We start from the raw sequence: 15,627 nt of genomic DNA, 5'->3' as shown, positions 1-15,627 counted from the left end.
GTGCGATTGCAATAAAGAAGGCCAACACCATGCTGGGAATTATTAGGAAGGGAATTGAAAACAAATCAGCCAGTATCATAATGCCCCTGTATAAATCGACGGTGCGGTCTCATTTGGAGTACTGTGTGCAGTTCTGGTCGCCGTACCTCAAAAAGGATATTATAGCATCGGAGAAAGTCCAGAAAAGGGCAACTAGAATGATTAAAGGGTTGGAACACTTTCCCTATGAAGAAAGGTTGAAACGCTTGGGGCTCTTTAGCTTGGAGAAACGTCGACTGCGGGGTGACATGATAGAGATTTACAAGATAATGCATGGGATGAAGAAAGTAGAGAAAGACGTACTTTTCTCCCTTTCTCTCAATACAAGAACTCATGGGCATTCGATAAAATTGCTGAGCAGTCAGGTTAAAACGGATAAAAGGAAGTACTTCTTCACCCAAAGGGTGATTAACACGTGGAATTCACTGCCACAGGAGGTGGTGGCGACTACAAGCATAGCCAGCTTCTAGAGGGGATTGGATAAAAATATGGAGCAGAGGTTCAGCAGTGGCTATTAGCCAAAGTATATTATTGGAACTGTCTGGGGCAGTGATGCTCTATATTATTGGTGCTTGGTGAGGGGGCAAAGTGGAAGGGCGTCTATACCCACTTGTGAACCTCCTGATGGCACTTGGTCTTTTTTTTTTTGGCCACTGTGTGATACAGAGTGTTGGACTGGATGGGCCATTGGCCTGATCCAACATGGCTTCTCTTATGTTCTTACGTTCCCCTGCCACACCCCCTCAACCACTTTCAGAAGCCATCGAGTCAGAGGACAACTTAATGTAGTCACTTAATGTTGAGCCACTGCTCCCTCTCATTGCCTTCTTAATCCATTTCCATGGTGGCAGGATGGAAGGAATGCCCAGGAGGTGCTGATAGTTGCTGACGCCTATGAACCCTGAGTGATAGAAGACAGCTGCTGAATGGTGATGAGGCTTCATCATCAGGCCTTACCAAAGCCTTGAATCAGGAGAGGGCTGGCTGTGTACTCTCTGCCCCAGACAGAGCAGCTGCTGAGGACCTGGTTGGTGCTGCAGAGGCATGAGACTGCTCCAAAACAGGATGAGTAGTAAAGTTGGGCTCTAGCCACAGCCTGGCTCTCAGCAAGGCCAGGCACTCTTGAGGAGAGTGAGATAAATTATTTATTTGCAATCCTGACACTGTCGCATAGGAGATGGTGGCTGACTTCTTGTGTTTCAGCATATTTTCGTTTTCTTGCTCTCTCTCTTTTTCTTTTAAGTAAGTGAACAGAGAAACCCTATCCATTGTGGAGCAGGCGGGGCATGGATCCAACTCCAAATGATTGTGAAATGCTGAAAGAATTTTTTAGAAACCTCGCCTGTTCTATTTTGATGTATAGCACCATTGTGTTTTATGTTTTTAATGTTTTAATATTGTACTTGTTCTTAGACGTCACTTTGGCCTTTTAGCCGCCCTGAGTCCGCTCACGGAGAGGGTGGGATATAAATATGATGTAATAAATAATAAATAAAGAAGCCGTGTCAAATTCATTTGCATAAGCACTGCCCATGAAGCAAGGAAGAGGCATAACTCAATATTGAAGATAACCTCCTCCACTAATGGAAAAGATTCTCTTGCCCTTCTGCTTCAGGGAAGGAGCATCATTATTTCCCTCAATGCAACATTTGGTTGCAGGTCCCCTTGTTGACAATTCTATTAGAAGACAAAGGAACAGATACAGCGTTAACTACAGCTGAAGCTACAAACCAATACTGACCTTTTCTACCGTAGGTGTGATATTATTTCTGTGCATGTGTTTGACCAGGGTTGTCATAGAAGCCATGCACTCGTGCTGGTTGAGCTCATCCAGTTCCAATTCCACAATGTCACGCAGACCCATAGATTCTGTGGGCTCCTTCTGAAAACAAACCCAAACCCAAATAATTCTGACAATGCCATTCTAATTTTTATAAGCAAAATTAAACTGAAATTAATTACTATGGGTGTTTCTTGAGCTTCATTATCAGCTGCAATTCAACAGTCTCTCTTCCTTTGGAATTCCTTTGTAAGAGCACTGCTATGTTTAAGTCAGCAACTGAATGTTGTGGTTTCTAATGTCAGGCTTATGTCCATTTTTTCTTTGCATCCTCCTGGACTGAATCCTCCCGGATGGAACCGAGACCTAGGTTTCTCCACACCTACTACCCCTCGGCACATCACACCTAATCTAATCAAGTCTGCTATTGTCATTTACCTGCCATTGCCATTTGATATCTGAAATCACCTTTAGAAAGTTTATATCTTTGGTACCTTTTGTTACATTTTATGGCAAACACGGCTTGGCCCAACAAAACGATATTTATGTCAGATCCCACTCTCATAACAAATGAGTTTAACACCTCTGCACTAATATTTTCCCAAAGAAAGATACCTTTCTCCTGAAGTGAGAAGCAGAAGCAGCAGGGTCTTGAGAGTGATATGAAAAACTCTGCACTCCAGTTGAAAAGTCAAATTGGCTCATTTCCTCACTCAGGCTACTGTCTGCCATGTATGATGCAGAAGCTAAATAGTGTGGCTCAGCTACAAAAGAAAGAGTTTCATTAAACTAAGAAACCACTCAGGAGACTGAAAATCTGGTTCCCTAGAAATGCTACACTTGATACGTCAGGCTCTCCCCTTATCGAATGATATGAATGTAGTAACATAAAGCCGCATTTAGTCACTTTACCTCATATAACTTTACTCCATATGAAAATGGACTACTTAGAAAAATCCAATGGAACATTTAGCCCTTGTTCTATTAATTTCAACAAGACTTGATTCATGCTACGGGTGCATTAAATTTTTATAAAATGCAGAATGTAAATATGTTTTTATGAACATTCTCATAATTAAAGTGTTTATTTTTGGTGAAAATATTGCATATTTGATCATTTCAATATAAATTAAATTAACATTTTAATCTGCTAAATTTAGACTTCCTCCCTAGAATATGGTGCTCATTCCCTTCCTTTAAATTTCTCCTCAAACCCCATTTTTCTTAGTACTTGTCCCTAGCTGAAAGAAAGTGTAAGCAGTTTTAGCTATGTTTACATTTTGTTTCCCTGCACTTTGTTGCCTTCCCAATGGTCAAAATTTAGATAATAAAATGGGGTCTCCTAGGAGGGTTAATGTTACTCTGCAAAATATCACATGCACTAATGACTTTAAATAATTAAATCCTCAGCAATACAGTTTTTCTAATAACAGCAAATCTCAGTACCTGAATCCACACTCATTGCTTCCCTGGCATCTTTCCTAATGGCAATATATCGTTTCTTTCTTTCCAGAGGAACCTAGAATATGCAAAATTTTGAAAGAAGATCCGATCTGCTTGCAAATTAATAGGTGTAAAATTAACAAGATTATTTAGGTGCTGTCAAAGCTAGTCTAGATATCCAAAGGAATTATCACATATGATAAGTCATTGAGAAGTTTATTACAGACATTTGGGGGGGTTGGAGTGTACTGACCATGCACATTCCTAGGTGGAAAGACAGCTAATGTTACCAATTCCAAATGTATTGCTACCTTTTTTTAAAATAGTTTTGCCAATAAAGGTTTTTTTGGGGGAAAAGCTAATGCTACCAGTGAAGGCTGTGACAGGGATTCATTAACCTGGTACACTAAATATTTAGTTGGTCAGGAAAGAATGCAGCTGACAGTCCAACTGCTGTGAGGGTACTGAATAGTGTCTATTTGCTGCAAGACCTCAGGGCAGGGTACATCACTTTTGTCTTATGTTCAGTGGCTAGTACTGTTATTCCAGATGCCACTACTCCACCATTAAACAGTTACTCACAGCTAGCCAAGCACAGCCACAATGCTCAGTGTTGTCAAGTAAACAGAGAGCTATCAACCAGGACAGTCACAGTTTCTTTGTCTCTAGACTGATAAGGGTGGAGAAATGCAACTATTGCAGATATGGGAATAAGTATGAACTTCCTACTGATTGCTCTGACTACAGGGAGGGGACCAAGAGTGGCATGCAGAAGAACAGGGTATCCCCTGAAAAATCTGAAGGAATGAATCAGGCTAAAGGATGGAATTCATGAAGGCTATATGGGAACAACTTTAATCAGGCCTGCCCCAGTTCCTGTCATAGTGTAATCCCTTGCAGTTATTCTGATCTAAATCCACAGCATTTAACATAATCTGGCACCTCATGACAGAATGACTGTTTCTGAAGAAAGCTCTTCCATTCTTCTAAAATGGAAAGAAATTTTTTAATTGTTGTTACATTCTACCTATTAATAAAAAGGATAAAAATTACTGCAATTAGCAATGATACATAAAGTCAGTAACTTCTTCATACCTCAACCTCTATTGGAAATGAATAACGGTGTTGCAAATCCAACAAGTTTTCAAAAATAAATAGATTCTGCAAAGCAAAATAAGACATGAAAATTTAAACTCAATCAGTATACAATACATGCAGATTTTAGTTAAAGTTAGTACTAAACAAAATGCTTATCGGCAATCTGAGTAAGATGCAGTATTGCATTTCAAGCTCTGCTCATGACCTGAGTTCAATCCCAACAGAAGCTAGGTTCAGGTAGCCGGCTCAGGGTTGACTCAGCCTTTCATCCTTCTGAGGTCGGTAAAATGAGTACCAAGCTTGCTGGGGGGAAGTGCAGATGACTGGGGAAGGCAATGGCAAACCATCCTGTAAAAAGTCTGCCATGAAAATGTCATGATGCAACGTCACCCCAGAGTCAGAAATGACTGGTGCTTGCACAAGGGACTACCTTTACCTTTTTTATGATTATGAAGCAATCAACAAAATCCTTTTTAAAAATACTGGTGCCTGTTATTACAACTTGAATCTCCGGTTCTCAACATGACAGGCAGGCATCCAGAAGAGACAAAGGCACACATGACACTCCCAAGCAATCCTCCCATCAGTCTATTATTATTACTGCTCAAAACAAGAAGCCACTGAGGACCCTTAATCCCCACCCCTACCCCGATCCCCTGGGAACATGCTCCCAGCTGGATGAAGCCAGCTATGAGAGTTATTTGGCTTTAAAAGGGGATATGACAAACGCATGGCAGACAGGTCTATTAGTGGCTACTAGCCATCAGTGTTCCCTCAAAGCTGAGTTAGTGTGAGCTATCTCACAGGGTTTTTTGCCTCTGGCTCACACATTATTGTCTTAGCTCAGGAAAAATGACCCCAGAGCTAACTAATTTATGCAGTAGCTCACAAATTTAATGGCAGTAGCTCACAAAGTGGAATTTTTGCTCACAAGACTCCACAGCTCAGGGAGAGTATTGCTAGTCATAGTGACTAAAGGGAACCTCCATGTTCAGAGGCAGGAATCTTTTGAATACCAGTGCTAGGAGACAGTATCGGGAGAGAACCTTGGCATCTATGCCCTGCTGTTAGCCCTGCACAGCAACCGCCTGGCTATCGTACAAGACAGGATGAAGGAACACTGGTCTGATCCAGCAGGGCTCTTCTTATGTTCTTGATGATTATAGAGCAAGCCATGATTTCTATTAGATAAGTCAGTGGGCCATTTAAAGTGCCATTTTGGTTAAAACCAGTAGATGTTAATCTCTATCTTAGGTGAAATTCCATTATAGAACACATACCTTTTCTGGTTTTTCTGTGAAAAGAAAGCCTTGGTAGAATTTGCTTTCATTGAAGACACAGCTAATAACAGCAATGGCACAATTATACGCAGCACAGTGGTACTGTCTCCTCTTTTCCAGCAGTTGAGTTTCACCTGACATGTTTTCTGTAAAGGCATCATAGCATGACCTTGAAATGAAACAAATGAGAAAAGCAGAAGCTGTAGATAGATCAGTATATTTCTGCAAACGTATAATTCAGTACTTTGTTGACATTTGTAACACACCATTCAAATGTCAACTTTTGCTCAGCTCTTAAAGGGCATATTACATTGTAGAAATTAACAATACCCGCCAGTGAAAACAACGATCTAGACTTATATACAAAAAACCAAAGCAGATTTTGTTTTATTCTGATTTATGATCGTAATAAATATATTGATTGATGGATCTAGTACTTGCAATGGTTGCACTAGCTTGAAATATTACTGATAAAAGGTAGAACCTCCACAACGAGCATACAAAACCAGTGCAACACCAACTACACGGATTCCCAGTTTGTTTCTAGGTACAATTCAGAGTGCTGTTTTTGACTTTAGAAGTCCTAAAAAGCTTTAGTCCTTAAGGATCATTGCCACTTGTATTAACCTGCTTAGGTCTCGGTTCTTCAGGGGGACGGGCTTCTTATAGAAACTCATATTGGAGTTCAGGGACATGCACGAGGGCCAGCTCATTGCCACCTGAACTCTGGAGCTCCCTCATTCAAAATGTGCAACTGGTACCATCATAGAGGACTAGACAACATAATCTTAACAAGAGATATTTATTCAGGAAGGGAGTTTGCTTGTTATACTTACAGCTTTAAATTTTGTATTTTTTCCAGATGTTCTGTCTTATTTTTGTACTTTATGTTTTCACCACTTGTAAAACACCTTGACAGTTCATTTGTTTACTTATGTACTTCATTTATACCCCACCTGTCTCCCCCACAGGGGCCCAAAGTGGCTTCCAACAATCTCACCTCCATTTTATCCTCACAACAAGCACCCTGTGAAGTAGGTTAGGTTGACATTGTGGGACTGGCTGAAGGTCACCCAGCAAACTTTCATGGCAGAGTGGGTTTCTAGCCTAGGTCTCCCAGAACCTCCTCCCATACAACAGAGCAAAACCAGTAGCTCTAAAGTCTGTCTAGTTTATGCCTTTCTCTTCCCTTTATGGTAATTCACATTGCAGGTGGTTTTGAAAGGAGGTTGGTAGAAGTTTTCCTGGAGGCAAGCAGCCTTTCTAGGAGAAGCAGTCATTCTCGAGGGGAAAGCATACATGCTCAAGACATACAGAGGAATGCTTGAGACTTTGTAAAGATTCTAAAGGGGAGAAACAGCGACACAAAATCTAAAGAGAGGTGACCAGCCAGATGGAGAAAAAAGTAACCTGAAATTAACAGTCTGAACAATGAACCCAAATGATTAAGATATTTCTACCTAAATCTTTAACATAACGAAGTTAAATTGCAGATATAGGAAAAGAAGGTGCATCTATGCCAATCAATGGTTTAAAAAGGACAAACAAGAAACACTTACTTGATTAGCGTCTTTGTAAGCTCATTTCCTTCTACACAAGTGGAGCCCATAAATGCTTGGTTAATTCTAGAATCTTTAGAATACACATCCTCTTTTGAAAGACGTGAATACATCACTTCCAAAATCTTGTAATAGCTCATTTTCTTGGTGAGCTGTGCATCAAACATAGTTTCATTTGACTGAAAAATTAAAAAAAAGTTCTCAAGTGACTAACCAGAATGTTTACTTAGCTTTAAATTTCTATATTCAGCACCATCTTTCTTCAAATAGAATAAAAACATACCTCCCAAGTTGTACTTTTAAAAGATGCGGTTCTCTTTTTACCTTTGTAAATCTTGATTTAAGTGAGTCCATGGCCTCCACAATAATCTTAACAAAAAAATCATTCAGAGCATCTACACTGCAATGCAGCAACAAAGTGAGAAGTGAGCGATCTACATAGGCTTGACGGGTTGCACTTGAAAGAAGGGTTTCACTCTGAAACATTTTGTGTACAGTGTCGAGCAATACCACTTGTTTGTAACAGCTACTCCTAAACACAAAGAGAACTTTATAGTAAACATGACCATCAACCACATCCTAGTTAAAACTTCACTCATATTTCCAAATCTCTTCCAGAGACATGGCACTAGGTAGTAATTTAATTGCGAAGCAACAAGATAAGCAAAATCTGGATCTGTCGAATTCTTCCAATAAAAAACTCAAGCAACTGCTTGACCCTGCATATCCTATAATAATAATAATCATATTTTATATTAACAAAAGCCTACAAGCAAGCCCAACAGCTAAAAGACTGAGATAGTATTAATAACTCCTACTATGGATCAAAGGCTCCAATATGAAAAAGCAGAGGAATCTGGGATGGAACCATTTCCTCAAACCACAAGGGGCGTCTCCACCATGGCTGAATAAGGGTCATCCTACTTTCTTTTTTATAAGAACTGACCATGAAGGAAGAATGGAAAAATTCCACAGATGTTATGATCTCAATAACTGAGGCTCCCTGATTTTTTAACTTCTAGTCCCTAACTCCTGACATGTGTGATTAGTTAAAAGAACTGCAGAGAAATTCTGTTTCACAGCTACTGATAAGGATTACCTTCTGGCAATTCTTGTGAAGCTAATTTCAAACTGTTCCTCCATTATGTGTCTGTGGTCCCTGCAAAGGATTTCTGTCATCAGCTGCAACAGCACAGGACTCTGTGATAGTTCTAGTGCATCCAGAAACTATGAGGGGAAAAGACTGTATGGTTACAGGCTATGGTAATAATATTTAGTACAAGCCATGTATTTATAAACAGGTGGTACTTCACAACGAGGAACACTTAACAGGGATAAAAATACCCAAGAGTCACACACACAGTCTATATATGTTAACACACTATATCCAAAAACCTACTAGGAAATATAATATAATATGATATGAATATGTAAATATATGTATGTATATATAAAATTATTTTGTTATACACACATCAGACTTTGTTTTACTTTATATAAAGTCAAACAAGATCTGATGCTCATACAGAAAAAAAATTATTTCATCGTAAGAAATCCAAAACACAGAGATACTTAATTTGTGCATATTACTAATTTTATATTTATTATTTTATTTAAGATTCCATCATAGTGTTCAAGGCCAAGTTCAAGCAGGTGGATGGAGATCTTTATCCCTTACTAGGCTGCACAGTATAGCTTACTAGACTATATGGTTTTTTTATATCATAGTATCAGTGCAAGCCTAAGTACTCTTTTCCGGGAGCAAGCCCATTTGAATAGATCCAAGTAGAATTCTCAGGTGGCCTGCTTGGAACTGATCTCTATCTTAAAGAAGTAAAGCATGCATTTTTCTTTCATGATTCATGAACCAGTGTATGGAATGGAATTAAGGGCACATTACACACTTCTATAGGGCCCAGAAAAATGAACATTTTAAAATAAGTAACTAAAACAGCAAATTACACATATTTTATCACTTACTTTTTTAGTGCAGTCCACAAAGTTGTTGTACTTTAAGGTTCCTTTAGGAAACTCATTAGATCTCAAAGGAAAATTAAATGCTACAAATTGGTCAAGTGCATTCTTAAGGTCCACAAGTCTTTCTCCAACAAGGTTAATAAAGAATGGAAGAATAATGACTGTTTGACTCTGAAAATATATGCAGGTTAAATCACATTATATGTTCACTGACCTCAAAAACCATTATTCTTTCAAAGAATGTGTAGAGAAAAAAATCTGCCAGGAATAATTATAGTGAATTCTAAGTACTAAGTTTTACTATCAAATTTAAAACCAGCTTGAAATCCTGGCTAATTGTAAACCACTGAGGATAATGTAATGTAAGTTGTAACAACTTTTTGGGTGGTGGACTATTTGCATGGGAAAGGGATGCAGGGAGGAAGAACACAATGCCCCAATCTCCTCCCTCTCCTCAGGAATTGGAATTATACTGCCTGTGCAAGCCACAGTAGAGACAGGTTAATTAAAATATGCTAGTTCCTTCCAGCTTTTAGGCTCTACAATTAACAAGTTCAAACCTGGTGAAAGAAGTGAAAATGTTAACACAACATTTCATTCATCACATGTGTTGAGCAATGAATATCCTAAGTAAAAATGTATTAACTGCTACATTTCATCCATTACATGTGATGAGCAATGAATATCCTAAGTAAAAATGTATTAACTGCTATCAGAACTTATTGCTATGCCACATTCAGAGGCCACAATAATCAACATAATGGCAGGGTTTTATTCTTTACTGACATGAGAAAGAATCAACTACACTGTGTACATCCACAGTACACAAACCGGAATTGTTTTATGTTAACAGTTATCAGATTTTTTTTTAATTAAAAGTGTCTGGTTAGACTGAGCTACACTGTTAGCAGTTCAGTCCTAATCAGTTACATGCCCACTGAAGTCTATAGCCTTCAAACGGTGCAACTGCTTAGGATCACACTGTTAACATGTTACTGGTTCCCTTTTCTTTGAAAATGGTAAAAGAAGATGATATTGGATTTATATCCCACCCTATACTCTGAATCTCAGTGTCTCAGAGTGGTCACAATCTCCTTTACCTTCCCCCACCCACAACAGACACCCTATGAGGTAGGTGGGGCTGACAGAGCTCTCACAGTAGCTGCCCTTTCAAGGACAACTCCTACAAGAGCTATGGCTGACTCAAGGCCATTCCAGCAGCTGCAAGTGGAGGAGTGGGGAATCAAATGCGGTTCTCCCAGATAAAAGTCTGCGCGCTTAACCACTACACCAAACTGGCTCTGACAAAACCCCTCTTACCCCCTGCAGGGTTTTCATTGTAAACACCAATTATTCCAGAACTACTCTGCCCTACTACTTAAAAACACAGTACAAAAGAGACAGAACTTACCTTAAGATTTAAACCTAAATTCTGGTCAGTAAGTAGACTTGTGTATGTATTAAAAACATCAGAAAATGCCTCATGTTGTGTATTGAATGACACAGAAGAGTCAATCTAAAGAAAAATGGGGAAATCAAGACTGATCATCATATATCTGCTAATATTCTTTCTCTTTCCAATGGTTTGGATTCATCAGATGAAATGGCTGACACTGTGCATTTGTGGCTGAGTGCTTTTAATAGTCAAGTTCTTATTAATTAAAAAATGAAATATGTGCAAGTCTGTGAGAACAACGGGTTGGATCCAGTCAGCTTTTTTACTTATCCTTACAACAGCTCTATTCCATCTGATTTTCGTCCATGATAGCTCTGTGATCCTCAGCATAGCCTTTTAAGATGGTCAAAGGGGACTGCTACCCCCTTTCTCACCAATGGAAAAGCTGGTTGGATCTAACTCAATGACCATGTACAAAAGTAGTATTACTAGGTACATTTTCAAATTAACATGAGATTTAAGCCAAACTTCTATGCGTATTCACAGAAGAGACATTATCTAGCCCACTATATCCTTGAGGGGACCCTTGGGAACAAGTGGGAACTCAGATGAACAAATGAAAATCAGCAGAAATCCACCCCCTTTGCATAAGCTTCTGTTTTCTTCACAGAAAGCTTTACAGAAAACACCACTTTATTTTCATTGATTTTACCACACCCATTACAGCCTGTCACATCACAACCCCAATGCTGTTCCTGAGTGTCTCTCTGACATTCAGGGGCAGTCAGGGGTGGGGGGACATAAAGGGATAAAAAAGGAAAGCTGCAGTAGTTACTATGTGGTCTAATACAGGTTACATCCCAAGAGATCTGAGGAAACCAGACTGAGGTCACACAGACCAGAATTCTGCAGCCATTTGGATCCAGGAACCAGTGCACGATTACAGGGTATGGAAAATCCCAATAAGGCTAATTTCCTCAAAGCCCCCTAAGCAGTCCTCTTGAACCCAGAAAAGCAGCCAGGGTCAGTTTTGAATCCCAAATGTAATCCAAACATGAGCAGCCTACATGTCTGGAAAGGCATTGGTTCCAGTAATTAGATTTTCTGCTTCCAGACCATCACATAACCCTGGAGGTTATCACTGCTGTGCCAAAGTGAGCTGTATAAGAGGAAGGGGAGGGGTACAAAAGTGGTTCTTGATACATGCAATTCCCAAGGGCTGAATTAATTTGGCTATGTCAAGTCCTAGATCTGTACAACCACAGGACCCATCGGGCTGGACTGTATTAATATTTTGCATGCTTCTCAAAACATCAATACCAATCAAAATTCTTCAACCTCAAAAAGAGGTTAAAAATTATAATTAGGACACTTCCCTGGATTTTTCTTAATGTTGCCTCTTTGAGGCTGGTTTGAATACTATCAACCCCAAGGAGTGGGCATGGGCTCCCTCACTAGTACCAGCATAATTAAAAGCCTCAGAAATGAAACAGTAGCTTTACTTGGAGAACTTTAGCCAGTAGAGTCAAGACAGCCATTTTGCTCTCAGGAGTTGAATCTTTGGTCCTCCAGTGGTCAAGATGTACCCAGTTCTTCAGTATAGCATTCACTAGCTTCACACCCTGTTGCTTGTGAACAGCACGATCTCTGAAGCTTTGGTCTAACATGCCATTCAAGATAGTGCCAACCTGAAACACAAGGTACTGCTACATGAAATAATGACAGCATTTTATGCAAGGCAACTTCAATAAAAGGTATGCCAGTCAAATGATTCACAAGAGTAGTATATAAATGCTCCACACTGTACAGTGGCAGCAGAAACATGTCATGAATTCTACAAAGAATGATGGAAAATATGTTTCAAGGAGCATGAGAATTTAGAATTACAATAAACCCTAACTTCCTCACAGAAAGGCAATTGCTACGGTACATTTAAAAATACCTTGATATTTGTGAGATTAGCACTGCAACAGAGAAAAGCATAATTCATCAATCCTGGCTCAGAATAATCCTATAGTGAGGGAACATGACCTGGAGACATCTACATTATTACAAGTAGGGAAAAACACTCATTGCTTGGGGTATAATATTAGCAAAGATCCAGAAGTATCCCTACTGTGTATTTTTATTGTAATCTCTGGCATGGATGAAGCAGTATTATGCAAAAGTTTATCAGCCCCTAAATTATAAAACAATATTTTGTTATTTAAAAAATCATTTAAAAATAGGGACAAATAATTTGCTCTTTTCAATGTGTCTTGAAAATAAAATTTTGGAAATTCTAAACCTACAAATGAACTATATTTGAAGGCTGAGTACCATTTTAGGGTGGTCTAGAGATGATTTCATAAGATGAAGTACTGCTACATCCAGGTTTTTCAGCAACTCTCTGTTAATGGTGTCTGAGAACAAGCTGTAGAAATACTCTCCATGAGAAAAGCTGATAAGGTTCCTTTCAGATACTCCAGATAATGGCACAGATAACATCAGTGAGTTCAACAAGAGACTCACAAGTTCCATGCACTATAAGAAATAAATACAAAATGTTATCTTAATGCATTTCAACATTATGAAAACATGTTTCAATCAACAATACATCAGCTTACTATTTCACATCATGAAGCACTGGAAGATTTTAACAATCTGTGATGCTACCAGGGAAAAAAAAGATACTATTTGATATGAATGCTTGTTCTTCTCAGTGCAGAGAGAAATGCACAGGTGACTTTCTACTTTCCCTATACAGAGACACAACCATACAAAATAGGGATCCTTGACACTCAACCGGCCCTCGCCTTGATGGAGAAGCCTCATTATGTTTCAGGAAATTGCTATTTAGAAAACTCAAACTTGATGCCAAGAAAATATGCATAATTGAGCAACTTATAGATCAAACCTGGGGAGGGGGGCTGTCAAGTCACAGCTGACTTACAGTGACTCCATAGGGTTTTCGAGGCAAGAGACTTTCAGAGGTGGTTTGCCACTGCCTAGCTCTGCATCATGACCCTGGAATTCCTTGGAGGTCTCCCATCCAAATACTAGTCAGGGCTGGCCCTGCTCAGCTTCCAAAGATCTGATGAGATCGGGCTGGACTAGGCTATTCAAGGCAAGGCACAGATCAAACAACAGAAGGGCTACACTTAAGATATAAAAGCATTTGTGAGCAAGTCTTAACCAACATGAAAAAGTGAATGTAGGTCTGGACTGTCAGAAAAGCGTTTATTTAAGCCACCAGGCTGTGAAAAGAAATATAAAGAGTTAATTCCCTTGAGGAATGATCTTCTACATAGTAGAGGTTATAAGTACCAAAGCTTGGAATGAGAATTGCAAGAGGGTTCCCAATAAAGTTTTTATTATTCCTTTCCGTTGTCTCCTATCTTTCAATCAAACAATTTCTGTAAACTTTGAGTCACATTTTACTTGTTCAAATCTTAATATCTGGGGTTTTACCAATATTTAAGTATAATAATTTGTGAGGCAGATAGTAAAACTTGTATTGTATTGTGATCTCTGGAGTAACATATGAAGAAATTTGGCTGAAACAACCACAGTTCCATTAGTTATTTCAACTGTTGTAGTATATTTTGTTTAATCAGTGAGAATCTAAATACCAAAGAGATTATTTTACAACAATTTTCTGCATTGGAACCTGAAGAATCTTTTTCTATTCAGAGTCTTTTTAATTGTTCTACGTAACATCTTTTCCAGTCTAAATTAAAAGTAACATCTAGTTAAACAAAAGTAACATCTAGTTTACAACTATAGCCACATTTAACATAGTCTAAACTACTTCACATTCCAATTTTAAGCCATAGAAATAAAGGCTAGAAATATATTTTTGCCAACTGAAGAAGATCTGGACTGAGCATTTCCCCAGTGATACCAGGTACTGAGCCTGGGCATGGCCAGAGCTGTGAGCCTTTGGTGAACACAGTCTTGTCTCTATAATTCTACTTGGTGCCTATGGTAATGATTGAATAAACAACAGAAACCAGCAACAGGCATAAGGATGGTGAAATACCGTATTTTATGTTTTATTTTAAGTCATATTTTTGCATTCGTTCAGTAAAGTGCTTTGAGAGAAAAGTGGAGTACAAAAGCCTGAAAACATAATGTGTGACTCCTATTGACACTGGCATACTTAAAAGTATATGCATTCACTTTAAATACTCACTAATAAATTCGCCTCCTACCTGTACACCAAAAGCAAATGCCAACTGCAGTAGTCCCTCAGCCAGACGTTTACTGCTCATGTCCAGTGAGGGGAGGGACTTCCTTTCATCTCCAGGTGCAATACCTTTGTATATAACTAATAGGAGCTTTGAACCAGCCTTACAATGTAGACCTGCATCCTTGAAGAGGACAAAAATAACAAAAGATACACTTAAAATATGTTTATAACATTGTCAAGAAATTAGTTCCTAGTCTAAGTATTTGTGTTACTCATTCGTGTGTTTTTGTAAGGATCAGTACCTGTTAGAATGTGCTTTGGCAGAAGCCAATTATTTCATTTTGTACAAAATTGATTAATCTCACCTGTACCACTAACTATGTGACAGTAGATCTCCAGGATCTAAGCTTTCACAGCTAGAACCTAGAAGGAACTGCTGTGACAGCCTAATTAGACCATATGCCAGATTGGCAACATAATTAAGCTAGTTAGTGCTAACAGCTAGGATATAGCCAGGACAAAGGTTATACCAAGAAAGCACCATCATCCAGAAGAAGAGGTGAAGTTATGACAGTTTGTAGGTGTGCATAGTCAAGAGTTATTCCAAGGAGCAGAGACACTGGGTGAGTGAGCTGATGTCATCTGCAGTGCAAGTATTTTGCTTCACTTTTATCAGACTATGATATGCACCTGTGAGCTGAAAGGATGAGCAAGGGCTTGATTCTCTGCTGAAGAACTCCAAAAGGCAACAAGTTGTGTTCCTCTAACAGGAGGGTTTATGCAAAGTACTATTCAGCATTTCTATGTTGCAGTGAACCAGGAACTGCAGGGAAAGCAGCTTGAGACAACTAGCATAGTAACCAAGTGCAGAAGTTAGTCTGGCA

The 15,627-nt window shown here is 39.0% G+C and overlaps 1 protein-coding gene across 1 annotated transcript in view; it reads right to left on the bottom strand.

The window, feature by feature from the left end:
• Nucleotides 1-15,627, bottom strand: part of PRKDC (protein kinase, DNA-activated, catalytic subunit) — a 134,327-nt gene that overhangs the window by 77,019 nt on the left and 41,681 nt on the right. The window contains exons 35-47 of the mRNA XM_060243827.1: nucleotides 14,766-14,924; nucleotides 12,892-13,095; nucleotides 12,075-12,260; nucleotides 10,588-10,692; nucleotides 9,180-9,347; nucleotides 8,299-8,426; nucleotides 7,524-7,731; nucleotides 7,200-7,378; nucleotides 5,641-5,809; nucleotides 4,358-4,423; nucleotides 3,266-3,338; nucleotides 2,435-2,583; nucleotides 1,781-1,918 (exon numbers count right to left, since the gene is read on the bottom strand). Coding sequence (XP_060099810.1) covers nucleotides 1,781-1,918; nucleotides 2,435-2,583; nucleotides 3,266-3,338; nucleotides 4,358-4,423; nucleotides 5,641-5,809; nucleotides 7,200-7,378; nucleotides 7,524-7,731; nucleotides 8,299-8,426; nucleotides 9,180-9,347; nucleotides 10,588-10,692; nucleotides 12,075-12,260; nucleotides 12,892-13,095; nucleotides 14,766-14,924 — 1,932 coding nt within the window. The remainder of the gene's footprint in view (nucleotides 1-1,780; nucleotides 1,919-2,434; nucleotides 2,584-3,265; nucleotides 3,339-4,357; nucleotides 4,424-5,640; nucleotides 5,810-7,199; nucleotides 7,379-7,523; nucleotides 7,732-8,298; nucleotides 8,427-9,179; nucleotides 9,348-10,587; nucleotides 10,693-12,074; nucleotides 12,261-12,891; nucleotides 13,096-14,765; nucleotides 14,925-15,627) is intronic.

This window comes from Heteronotia binoei, chromosome 7 (genome assembly GCF_032191835.1).
Source record: "Heteronotia binoei isolate CCM8104 ecotype False Entrance Well chromosome 7, APGP_CSIRO_Hbin_v1, whole genome shotgun sequence".
Classification (NCBI taxonomy): Eukaryota; Metazoa; Chordata; class Lepidosauria; order Squamata; family Gekkonidae; genus Heteronotia; species Heteronotia binoei.
The sequence above is the reverse complement of the archived record's forward strand: the minus strand, read 5'-3'. Positions and strand labels throughout refer to the sequence as shown.